We start from the raw sequence: 12,500 nt of genomic DNA on the forward strand, positions 1-12,500 counted from the left end.
CATTGTAACAAACTATTAAATCCTGTGTAAGTACATATTAGTTAAGGCCACTTAATATAAAGTAGGACTGAATAATGTTATCTTATAGAGTGTGTAAGGGTTTTTTTCCTGTGTGTAGCCCACTCTTACAGTCATGCCAGGCCAGGTGATGAGAGTGACGACAGGTGCTCCTATCCCATGTGGTGCTGACGCTGTAGTTCAGGTAGAAGACACAGAGCTGCTCAGAGAGTCTGAAGATGTAAGTTCAGTACATCACATTGTCAACCACAAACCATTTTAATTAAAGTGTTGTATTTCAGATAGAGCTTAATAGGGAGTAAATTGCCTCAGATGTCTTATAAATCTTTAATAGCTATGATAATATAATATAATAATGAATAATGTTACAATTAAAGTTTTTCTGCTGTATTTCTAATGAATCTGCAATAATGTGGTGTGTCATTTCTTAAAATGGATAAGAAACACACCACAAAAATGGAAGTTGTGTTACGTGCACAATTTCTCACCCCATAAAGCAATTTTGTGGAATAATTCTCACATTTCTGTTAACCGGAAATCTCTCTACCTGCAAAACTGGACAGATAAAGGTATTTTTTTCTTAGCTGATATTTTGGACCAATCAGCTAATTTACTTTCTTACAAAAATTTTATGGAAAGATGGTCATTCCCTAATAAATTTAAAGAATATAACTCTGTAACAAAAGCCTTTCCCTCTGGTTTACTAATGCTAATAAGAAGGCATGTGTCCCCACATAGTACTAACAGAATTTTTTACTTTTGTTGTAAAAAATTTACAAACAAATTTATTAGATTAGTATTTTTTTTTTTTTAAAACAGAGCCTTGAAACCTAGAGGAAACAATAATGTTTTATAATGTTTATTTCGAAGACATTGTGTGGAAAAAAGCTTGGTTGCTTCCTTTTCGTTTCTGCGTAGGTAATAAACACAAGGAACTAGATTTAAAAATTCTTCACAACATTGTTAGCAATTAGACATTAACTAAATTTATGCAGACTGAGGGAAATTGTTCATTCTGTTTAAATCATCCAGAGTCTTTGATTCATCTTTTTTACGAATGTCAACATTCAAAAAAAAAAAAAAAAAAAAGGGAAAGATCTATCATTGCATGTTAAAAAAATCAGGTTTTAGATGTAACTTGACCCCCAAAAATGTTATTTTTTTATTTTGCTTCAAACAATTTATCCGTGGAATTTATGATGAATCTTTTGATTTTATTTGGTAAATTTCATACTCATAAATGCAGATTAAATAACTCTAAACCTTGTTTAAAGGTTGGTATTATAGATTTTTATTTTTTATATAGACTCGCTCCAATATATTAATAGCTAAACATGTCAAAATACAGTTATAGCTGCAAAGGAGCTGAAGTTAATTAACTAGCAAACTTGCTGTCAATTGGATAGGTTAAATATCATTGTAAAGATCTCTGTGTTGAAGCTGTCTTTTTATTTATTTATTTTATGTAATTTATATTTTAGTTTATTTTATGTTATTAGTTACATTTGTATTTTTTGGATGTCATGTTAAAATTGTATATTTGCTGTTGTTTAAATAAATAAATAAATAAATAAATAAATAAAAAAGAAACCCACCACAAAACACTTACCTAACAATTTCTGGCAATATTAGCAAAAGTTTTATTCTGGGTGGTTTTGAATTCTAGGGTACAGAGGAGCTGGAAGTGAGGATTCTGGTTCAGGCTCGTCCAGGACAGGATATAAGGTAAGTGGGACCATAGGTTGCTTCATTAATGGATGTCAGATTTTTTTCAAATGGACACTTATTATAGGACTAATTATAATTGTTATTATAATAATATATAAATAATAATATATAAATAATATATAATAATATAATAATATAATAATATATAAATGTTTGCTTTCCAATGCTCTTGGTGATTATTTAATGAAATACACAGTTTTAGATGAAGTTTGGAGTAGTTTCTTTTTTTTTTTACTTAAACATAAAAAACATATTTATGCCGAACTTTTAAAATTATTTACTTTAAATTTTGGATACAGCCTATATCTATTTGATGGTAAAATATATACATTTTAAAGTGCCCCTATTATGGATTTTAAAAGGTTCATATTTTGGTTTCAGTCCCTAACAACAGCTCAAAAACACCTTCATTGTTTTATAATATGCATTTATATTTTTACCAAATTATCCCAATGACTCCCATATGATTTTTTAGCGATTACTTTATTTTTTCCCCCAATGCTCTTCTTTGTGTGACACTTATCTGGGGTGATTGGTCTGATGACCCAGTCTGTTGTGATTGTTCTACTGCATGCAGTGCATGTCAGAAACAGAATGTTCATCACAGCTTATAAGTGTTGAAACACGCAGCCAGTGAGTGTACTGTATGTGTGTGAGGCCAGTACAAGAATGTATTGATAAATTTAGTACTCCAGTGTATTGCTCTACTTATGATCATAACTCCAAGTAGTAACAACAACAAACATTCAGTTTTAATTTACAAACTATTCCAAAATTTCACCGTAGCATTCTGCTGCATGAGAGCCTTGCTTGGCATGTTCAACCTAGTTTCGTAGCTTAGTGCTTTCTGTGCCCAGTGTGAAAGTTGCTGGTTAGCCAGAGACCTAGCAGAGCAGAGACCCTGGTGACTGTGGAGGCTATTTGAGTTCAGTGAACTCATTGTCATGTTTAAGAAACCAGTCCGAGATGATTTGTGCTTTATGACATGACACGATTTCCTGCTGGCAGTAACCATCACAATATGGTACACTGGTCATAAAGGGATGAACATGATCAGCAACAATACTCTGGTTGGCTGTGGTGTTGACATAGTGCTCAATTGGTACTAATGGGCCCAAAGTGTGCCAGAAAAATATCCCCCACACCATTACACCACCAGCCTGAACTGTTGGGACAAGGCAGTATGGATCCATGCTTTCTTGTTGTTGATGCCCAACTCTGACCCTACCATCTGAATGTCGCTGCAGAAATCGAGACTCATCAGACCAAGCAACGTTTGTCCAATTGAGAGCCTTCGCTAATTTTAGCCTCAGTTTGTGGTTCTTAGCTGACAGGATTGGCACCCGGTGTGTTCTTCTGCTGCTGTAGCACATCCGCCTCAAGGTTGGACATTTTATGTGTTCAATGATGCTCTTCTGCATACCTCGGTTGTAACAAGTGGTTATTTGAGTTACTGTTGCCTTTCTATCGGCTGGAACCAGTCTATTGTACTGGCCATTCTCCTCTGACCTCTGTCATCAAAAAGGCATTTGTGCCCACAGAACTGCCGCTCACTGCATATTTTCTCTTTTTTCAGACCATTCTCTGTAAACCTTAGAGATGGTTGTGCATGAAAATCCCAGTAGATCAGCAGTTTCTAAAATACTCAGACAAACCTGTCTGACACGAGCAACCATGACACGTTAAATGTCTCTTAAATCACCTTTCTTCTCCATTCTGTTGCTCAGTTTGAACTGCAGCAGATCGTCTTGATCATCTCTACATGCATAAATGCATTGAGTTCCTGCCATGTGATTGGCTGATAAGACATTTGCGTTTACGAGGCGTTGGACAGGTGTACCTAATAAAGTGGCCGACGGTGAGTGTACATATATTGCATGTAACAGAGATTAAGAAGGCACCAATTTTAGTCACACTTACGGATTGCGATTCGGAGGAGGAAGAAGCTGGTCCAAATAAACTGTTCTGACAATGTCCCAAGTATATCTAACATTCTGATCCTTCCTTTAATAACAAATGGTCACCGAATCCCACATTGTAGCAGAAATCAGTATAATGACAGGAACACAGCACAAGTTTGGGGCTATACTGCTTTGTTCAGACTTCAAAATCAAATTGCTAAAGATTTAAATGGATGACAATTTATATTAATGAATTTTTGAGAGTCAAAAAGGTGCACTTAGATTTAAAACTCAGCTGGAAAATTTCATCTACATAGAGCTGTATGAAAGGTCATTCTCTAAAATTCATAATAGGGGCACTGTACTGTATGTGCATGTATCATGTTTGATGCAAATTATATTATTACTTCTCCCCGGATTGTTTCATGAGCAAGTAAACAGGCTACTTTGTTAGTAATAAAATTACAAATATGTTTTTAGGAAGGATAAATTTAGTTCTTTTCTTTTTATGCAGGCCTATAGGACATGACATCAAACGTGGGGAGTGTGTGCTGGCTAAGGGCACTCACATGGGACCATCAGAGATCGGTCTCCTGGCCACTGTAGGAGTCACAGAGGTGGAGGTGCAGAAATTCCCTGTTGTAGCAGTCATGTCCACTGGCAATGAGGTACGGATTGTCCATGTCTGTCAGTTTGTTACTTTCTTTTGCTCATGGAAATTCAAGGCAAAAATAATAATAATGAAATAATGATAAAAATATAAGTTGTTGCCATACTTCCCCAGATAATTGTTTATATTACAACTTGCCGTAATTACTATTACTTATTACTAAGTTTTGTAAAAATGTTATGTTTAAATATGCAAATGAGGCATTATTTTATTAAATATGCATTATTTGCTTACATTTCTAGCACAACAATATGAACGTTGGATGAAGTCAGTTCAAAATCCGTTTTGATTTTGGGTATTTCTTTTTATCACTCTATAATTTAGAACAAACTGCAAAGAGCCACAAAAACATGTTCACAGTCAAATGCTGTTTATAATCAGACTAATTCTGTATGGAAACTGTGAAGTTTGTTGTATGCAAGTGCTGCTGAAGTGGAGATTTATAGCTTAGTGCAGAAAAAAAGAAACAAATTGTCTTTGTCAATTTGTGTCTACATAGTACTGAAAAAAAACTATGAAAGAGGTTTCAAAATTGACAGGTGAACATTTTTTCCTGCAGTGTCTTGCTTTAAAACATGTTTGACTTCTTTTTTTTTCATGAGTGCAGTTGTTAAACCCTGAGGATGACCTCCACCCTGGCAAGATCAGGGACAGTAACCGATCCACACTGTTGGCCACCATTCAGGAGCACGGCTATCCTACCATCAACCTCGGCATCGTCGGAGACAAGTCAGCATCACAAAGACACGTACACACACACACACACACACACACACACACACACACACACACATACTCATACTCATACACACACACACACACACACACACACACACACACATACATATATATATATATATATATATATATATATATATATATATATATATATATATATATATTAGTGCTGTCAATCGATTAAAAAAAATTAACTAATTAATCACACTTTTTAAAAAAAAATTAATCGCGATTAATCGCGATTAATCACATTTAAAAGAATGAAACTTGTAATTTTGGCTATATACTGTTTAAATCCTAAATATAATTCTTTATTAGAATTTTTGTTTAACTTGTAACACAGATTTCTTCATGTAAACAACAAACCCACAATAAACCATCAAGATCCTGCTTGACAGTTATATTTATTACAGAAATAAAAACACAGGCATGTTAAAGCCATTTGAATTTCAAAACAATCAATGCCAATAAAGAAAACATTGATTTCCATGTTGGATTCTAAGTGGACTGCAAAAAAATGCCAAAATACAGGAATTGCAGATATGGAAAATTATAATAATAATAATAAAGTATTGAAAACCTGTGCATGCCCTTGAATAGGTTTACCAACTCCCATTCTATAAAAGCACAAAAGCCATATATAGGAAATAACGAGAGTTGACAAATTAAAAAAAACTACTTTTTTTTATTATTTATTATTAAAATAAAATTATAATCCACACTGGAAATGTGGGTGCCTGTGTGTTTTAAGGGAGCCTAATAAATCATGAACATAACAAAAACTGCCTACTAACGCACACAGTTAATGTTGATTAATAAAATAAAGATAAATAATAAAAGCAATGTGTCAGAGACCCTAAAAAAATGTTTAACTCAACAATGAAACATCAAACGTAGCTAACAGCTTTTACATTGTCAATCAAATGAACTTAAACAATTAAAAAATGCAACAAATATTTGTTTGGGCAGAACTACAAAACTAAATGTAAAAAAAAAAGTTGCTTAAGGTGCACACTAGTTTGGTCATGTATAAATATCATTATAATATCCATATTGTATAAATATTATTGTCACTATAAGCCTACATCATGCTGACGATCAAAAACACAATGTCATGATATCTCATGCGCTTGTCTTCTGAACGAGTGCATCTTAAAATACATGAATGACCCCTCATAGATCTTAAGAAGCAGACATTCTTTATAATTTGTAAAATAAAGACTTGCAGGTTAAGAAAACAGCATAGGAATTTGCCGCGGCCGTGGTGCAGATTAAAAGTTTAAAAAGTATATTCATATAGACAGATAGGTAACTAGATAGAATAGACAGGAGTATATTGATCTTTGCCCCACTGCAGAGTGCAGACAGACGCAAAAGCCTGCTCTCCCGCGGCGCGGACCGGCGCGTAAGAAACAGGCGGGACTCTCTGCTATTTTGATGAATGCACATCAACGTTACACAGAGCCCAACATGGAAGTTTGTCATTGGGTCAGCCCAATGTCAATAAAGAAAAGAACCAATGGGCTGCAGATTATGTCACACGGCTGCTTTGTCCGGAAAAGAAACATCTCACTTTCAGAGCGTGACAGACAGCTCGCAGCACCGTCAATCACTCAGGCAGAAAAACATGACAGTCTGCTAAGTGTTTTATGGGCCGATCAGATCATAAGCAGATGATCAGCCCTGCCCAAAAAGTACGTCGAAACAGCGGGAAACTGCCGGGTCTGCCCCTGGCCACAACAGAAAAAAAAAAAAAACAAAAAAAAAAAACGTTAATTGCGTTAATTTTTTTAACGCGTTAATTATTTCAAATTAATCGCATGCGTTAACGCGTTAATTTTGACAGCGCTAATATATATATATATATATATATATATATATATATATATATATATATATATATATATATATATATACACAGTTTAAGTCAGAATTATTAGCCCCCCTGAATTATAAGAGCACCTGTTTATTTAATTTCTTAATTTCCTTGATTTCTGTTTAACGGAGGGAAGATTTCTTCAACACATTTCTAAACATAATAGTTTTAATAACTCATTTTTAATAACTGATTTATTTTATCTTTTCCATGATGACAGTAAATAATTTTTGACTAGATATTTTTCTATACAGCTTAAAGTGACATTTAAAGGCTTAACCAGGTTAATTAGGTTAACTAGGCAGGTTAGGGTAATTAGGCAAGTTACTGTATATCGATGGTTTGTTCTGGAGACTATCGGAAAAAACTAATTAGCTTAAAGGGGCTGATAATTTTTTCCTTAAAATTGTGTTTAAAAAATTATAAGCTTCTCTTATTCTAGCCAAAACAAAACAAATAGGACTTATTATAGAAGGCAAAATATTATCAGTCATACTATGGAAATTTCCTTGCTCTGTTAAAAATCATTTGGGAAATATTAAAAAAAAAAAAAAATTCAAAGGGTGGCTAATAATTCTGACTTCAACTATATATACATAGTCGGCTCCACATGTCTAAATCTTCCCAACCTCAGCACTACTCTGAAATGCCAGCTCATATATTTGAATCGATAGAGGATCATACAACGTCTCAGCAGAGTTTAATGAAGAACAGCATTTTCTGCAGTGCTCAGAAGGATTTTTCAACCTATTATATACTGTGGACAAAAATGTATTAGGATATATATTCTTTTTTTTTCTATAAACTGTATATTATGAAGGAGCTTCTGGGAGCTTTCAAGTCAAACAGTTTTTTTTTCTTGTTTTTTGTGCTAATTTAATTTTTATACACTGTATAAGAAGATTGCAATATTTTTAATGCATTATATACTGCTTCACATTGTTACATTTAATCGTTTGAGGTCTAATGCTGATAAACAGTATATAATATAATATAATGTAATATAATATAATATAATATAATATAATATAATATAATATAATATAATATAATATAATATAATATAATATAATATATAAAATATAAATTTAATGGTTGATAATGATTAAAAAATATATACATAAAGATATTTTACATTCACGAATGTAAAAATGACAAATGCTATTTAAATATACATGCTGAAATGTTTTCTGATTTCAGTTTTGGTTCCCTGATTAACCATACTTTAAGGCTTATTTATTAATCCTTGCCTGGTCAAACTCGCATGAACCTTCAGAAATAAAAATGTTGATCGGCAACTTATCAAAACATTAAATAGACAATCATATTTGCCAACATTCCTGTTTTTCCTGGCAGTCTCCCGTATTTCAGACCCATCTTCTGCCCATCTCTTGTATTGTTCAGTCTCATGGAAAACTCCCGGAATTCACAGCACCACCCACCCAACCAACCCCCCTATGCCCCACAACCCCGCTCCACAGCTTTTTGATTCAGTCCCCATGCGCACTGAACCCAACGCGCTACCATACCTGCTCCCCGCTCTTCTTTTCGCGCACACCTCCCACCCCGCTCAATGCAGCTTACATTAAATTTGTGCTAGTGATAGTGTAAGCAAACATTTCACTTTTTTTGTACTTTACCAGTATTACAGTAATGTACCAAGTAGAAAATGGAAGTAATTTAGCATGACGGTGTTTTTTAATTCTCCCCCTGCAGCCCAGACGACCTGCTGAATGCCCTGAACGAGGGCATTAGTCGCGCTGACGTCATCATCACCTCTGGGGGCGTGTCCATGGGTGAGAAGGTCAGTTTGATTGGCTGTCTGGAAAATTATTTAAACATTACAGCATTCATACAATGATTAATTATTTTCCCCCTTTACAATGTATACAACACAACATGTATATAGCACAAAAACCTTACAAATATACGCTGCACAATACAAATAAAACTAATTTTAATATGAATTTTAGCAAATAAACACCCTTAATGTGTTTATGCCTTTATTAAGATTTTCTTGGTGATTACTTATACCGTTTCATTTAGGGAAACTTCTGAGATAAATAAGTTATCTCTCTAAACTTTTATAATAAATCTATATAAGATGCTGTTCTTCCTATCTCTTTTATTCACACTGCAAAAAATGGTTTTCTTAGATTTTTTTGTCTGGTTTCTAGTCCAAATATGTAAAAAGTCTTATATCAAGAAGCATTTTCTAGGCAAGCAAAACATAAAGTCTTCTTTTTAGAAATAATATACCAATATTACGTGAGTTTTTCTTTAAAACAAGCTAAATAATTTGCCAATGGGGTAAGCAAAATATTTTTTTTTCCTTTCGACATAAGATTACTTTGCTTACCACATTGGCAGAATATTTTGCTTGTTTTAAGGAAAAACTGACTTCATTTAGGCATATTATTTCTTAAAACAAAACAATGTTGTGCTTGTCTAGAAAATTTGTAAAAAATAATTAATTTGGACTAGAAACAAGACAAAAAATGTAAGTAAGAAAAAATTTTTTTTGTAGTGCATCCGCAATGACTTCTGAGACTTCTCAAGCTGATGATGACGTTACACGAGAACACGTGGACGCAAGATTGCTAAAGAATGCATATTGAGAAACAGCCTATGTCGTGCCTGATGGCAGAGTTTATGTAAATTTTAGTGCTCGTTATGTCACAAAAGAAGAATTAAACTCTTTATTCGCTTGTTAAGTGGTGAGGTGTTTGTGACGTATGTAATACTGTTTCCAGGTCCAAGCCGCCACTCATTTGAGTTGAGAAATCATTTGTTTAGTTTAGTCATAGTGTACGCAACAATCTCTGGGCTTGCTGGATAACAAATACCAAAATTTTAACAATTTATAAAAAAATCACTTTTTGGCAATTGGATATTAGGCATGGATATAAATATATTGCAATCGTGATTTTCGAAAGTATTAAATTGCTTTGTAAACGTTTATTATTTCCATTTTATCCCCATTAAGTTGAATAGAGCGCTTGGACCCGGAAGCCGCTTCACGTGACGTCACACTTAACAAGCGGATAGTCCCTTCCAGCTATTTGTTGTAGGCATTAAAAAGCAAATTGTGTGACAGAAAGTATCTCGCTTTGCATTAAACTTTGAGTGTTGACACTTTACAGACGCTCTAACAGACTAAAGTTGGAGAGAAAAGTGAAACCGGAATCAAGGACCCATTTAAGATTTAGATATAGTACCAAAAATAATGAAAAAAAATCTGTCATTTACTCACCCTTGTTTTAAATGTTAATGAGTATCTTCTACTGTTAAACACAAAAGAAGATATATTAAACGATGTTGGAAACCTGTAACCATTGACTTCCATAGTAATTTTTTTTCTACAATGGAAGTCAACAGATACAGCTTTCATCAAAGGTTTGGAACCGCTTGAGGGTGATTTAAAATTTCATTTTTGGGTGAACTACCCTTTAAAGAGCTCCTCCTGCTGGTCACGGTGTGTTTTACTGCCATCTAGTGTGATGCTGCTTGTTTCTTGTCACAAAGCAGCACTTGTTAATCTGACCTTTTCTTTTGGGTCTTAGCCCAGGCAGCAGATGATTTTACGCCCTATTAATTAAAACTCTTTGGTTTGTCCTTTCACCTTATCAGGCATGGATAGACGTGTGATTTGTTGTTTTACATGAGAGAAAAATTCAAACATACTTAAAACTTAAAACTTTTCTTTTTTTTAGGACTACTTGAAGCAGGTGCTGGATATAGACCTCCATGCCCAGATCCACTTTGGCCGAGTGTTTATGAAGCCAGGGTGAGTTAGAGAAGAAGAGTTTTGTTGTGCTCTGTTGTGTACATTTGTGAAATGACTGCCTTAACACACGTTCAAGAATTTGATGCCATGACCTTTAGCATTTTTGGCAAAACCAAAATATTGATAAGAACCAGTGACTCCCAAAAGTTGCGAAGCACCCTGCCAGTAAATGGTCTAAGACAAAGCAATCTAGATATGAAACAGCTGTTTAATGTACACTACTTATTTTGTATGTGGATTAGGCTTTTTATGATCAGTTTTCATTACCACTTTAGTTTAATAGATCCTCCACTGACTATATCTTATTTTAATATTTATATATTTTATTTAATATTGTGTTTTATTTCAGCTTTATTTCTGTTCAGCTTTACAAAAGTTCTATGCAATAGTTTTAGTTAACAGTTACAACATTGTTTTTAATTGTGACTGAAGCCATTCCATCCTCAAAACAGCAACTAGACTGACATTTAGGGCATAAAACAAGACATACAACATACTAGTTATAGTATTACACAGCTCTTTTAACAAGCAAAATGATTTTGGGGAAAAGAGATATTGATTTGTGATGAAACGGTTTTAAACTCCTACCTGTTATTTTGGTATGTTTTCAGCTTACCTTATTTAAAAAAAAAAGACTTTGTTATTAAATTTGAGTAGTTGTTATCAGGAAAAAAAAATCTATTACCAGAAGGAAAAAATATAGGAAATACTGTGAACTACTGTAGGGCTGTGGGATTTGGGGAAATATCTAATTGCGATCTTTATTTATATATATATATTAGGGATGTAACGGTATCAGAATTTCACGGTACGGTAATACCTCGGTATGAATGTCAAGGTACGGTATTTATTGAATCATTTACAGGAAAAAACAAAACTTATGAAAATACTCAATGACATACAAATTAGTCATCTATCTGTAAGCTTTGAAACAGGAACTTTAATAACAAAAAAATATTAAACCATGTAAAAAAATTAAGTTTTAATTTAGTATTGTTGAAAACTCATCAAATTCAACATTTAATCACTCACTCACTTAGATAGAGATGGGTTTAAAGGAAAATTATCATATAAATATAATCTGGTAAAAGCTGGTATCTCTGGGTATTTACAATGTCCCCTGCAACAGAAAAAAACCCTCTCATTTGGGACTGAGGTTTCAGGGACAACAGAGATATGACTTGGCCCAGGTTGACAGCAGTGGGTAACGTTGTGCATTGTCTTTCCCCCACTTGAGAGGACAAACCATGAGTGAGATAGAGATCTCATGTCTGCATCAATCTGAACAGTGTGCTGTGTTTCTGCAGTCCCCATGACTGATTATTAGTCGTATTCCCCAACTTGCAGGCACGTGCACACACAGTGCTCAACCTGTGCAGTGCACATGCCCTTTTTAGTCTTGGATAGAAAGTTCCCTTCCAAAATGATCAAAAGTGCCCCCGCGACGCGACACACCTTCCGTCCCCGCTTTACAGTACGCGCGCGACAACACAGCTGATAAGAACTCGCGCGACAACACCGCTATTCAGTACGCGCGCGACAACACAGCTGATAAGAACTCGCGCGACAACACCACTATTCAGTACGTGCGCGGCAACAACACCCGCGGCGACAACACCCGCTTTAGGGTTTTCCAGCTCTTTTTGATCCCCGCTTCTAGCAGCACACTCCATTTCCGCATTACTGGATCTGTAGCGACAACAGACCGCAAGGGATGATGGTCAAGCATGGGCTGATGGGAATTGTAGTTTCCGGTACCTCCCGTTCGCTTCATTCGCCTGA

The 12,500-nt window shown here is 34.5% G+C and overlaps 1 protein-coding gene across 30 annotated transcripts in view; it reads left to right on the plus strand.

The window, feature by feature from the left end:
* The window catches only part of gphna (gephyrin a), a 186,023-nt gene that overhangs the window by 160,730 nt on the left and 12,793 nt on the right, over positions 1 to 12,500 (plus strand). For all 30 annotated transcript variants that reach the window (XM_021467169.3, XM_021467173.3, XM_017351644.4 and 27 more), the window contains 6 exon segments: positions 119 to 238; positions 1,685 to 1,743; positions 4,162 to 4,315; positions 4,925 to 5,046; positions 8,648 to 8,735; positions 10,645 to 10,718. In XM_021467169.3, the coding sequence (XP_021322844.1) occupies positions 119 to 238; positions 1,685 to 1,743; positions 4,162 to 4,315; positions 4,925 to 5,046; positions 8,648 to 8,735; positions 10,645 to 10,718 (617 nt within the window).

This window comes from Danio rerio, chromosome 17 (genome assembly GCF_049306965.1).
Source record: "Danio rerio strain Tuebingen ecotype United States chromosome 17, GRCz12tu, whole genome shotgun sequence".
NCBI classification, from domain to species: domain Eukaryota; kingdom Metazoa; phylum Chordata; class Actinopteri; order Cypriniformes; family Danionidae; genus Danio; species Danio rerio.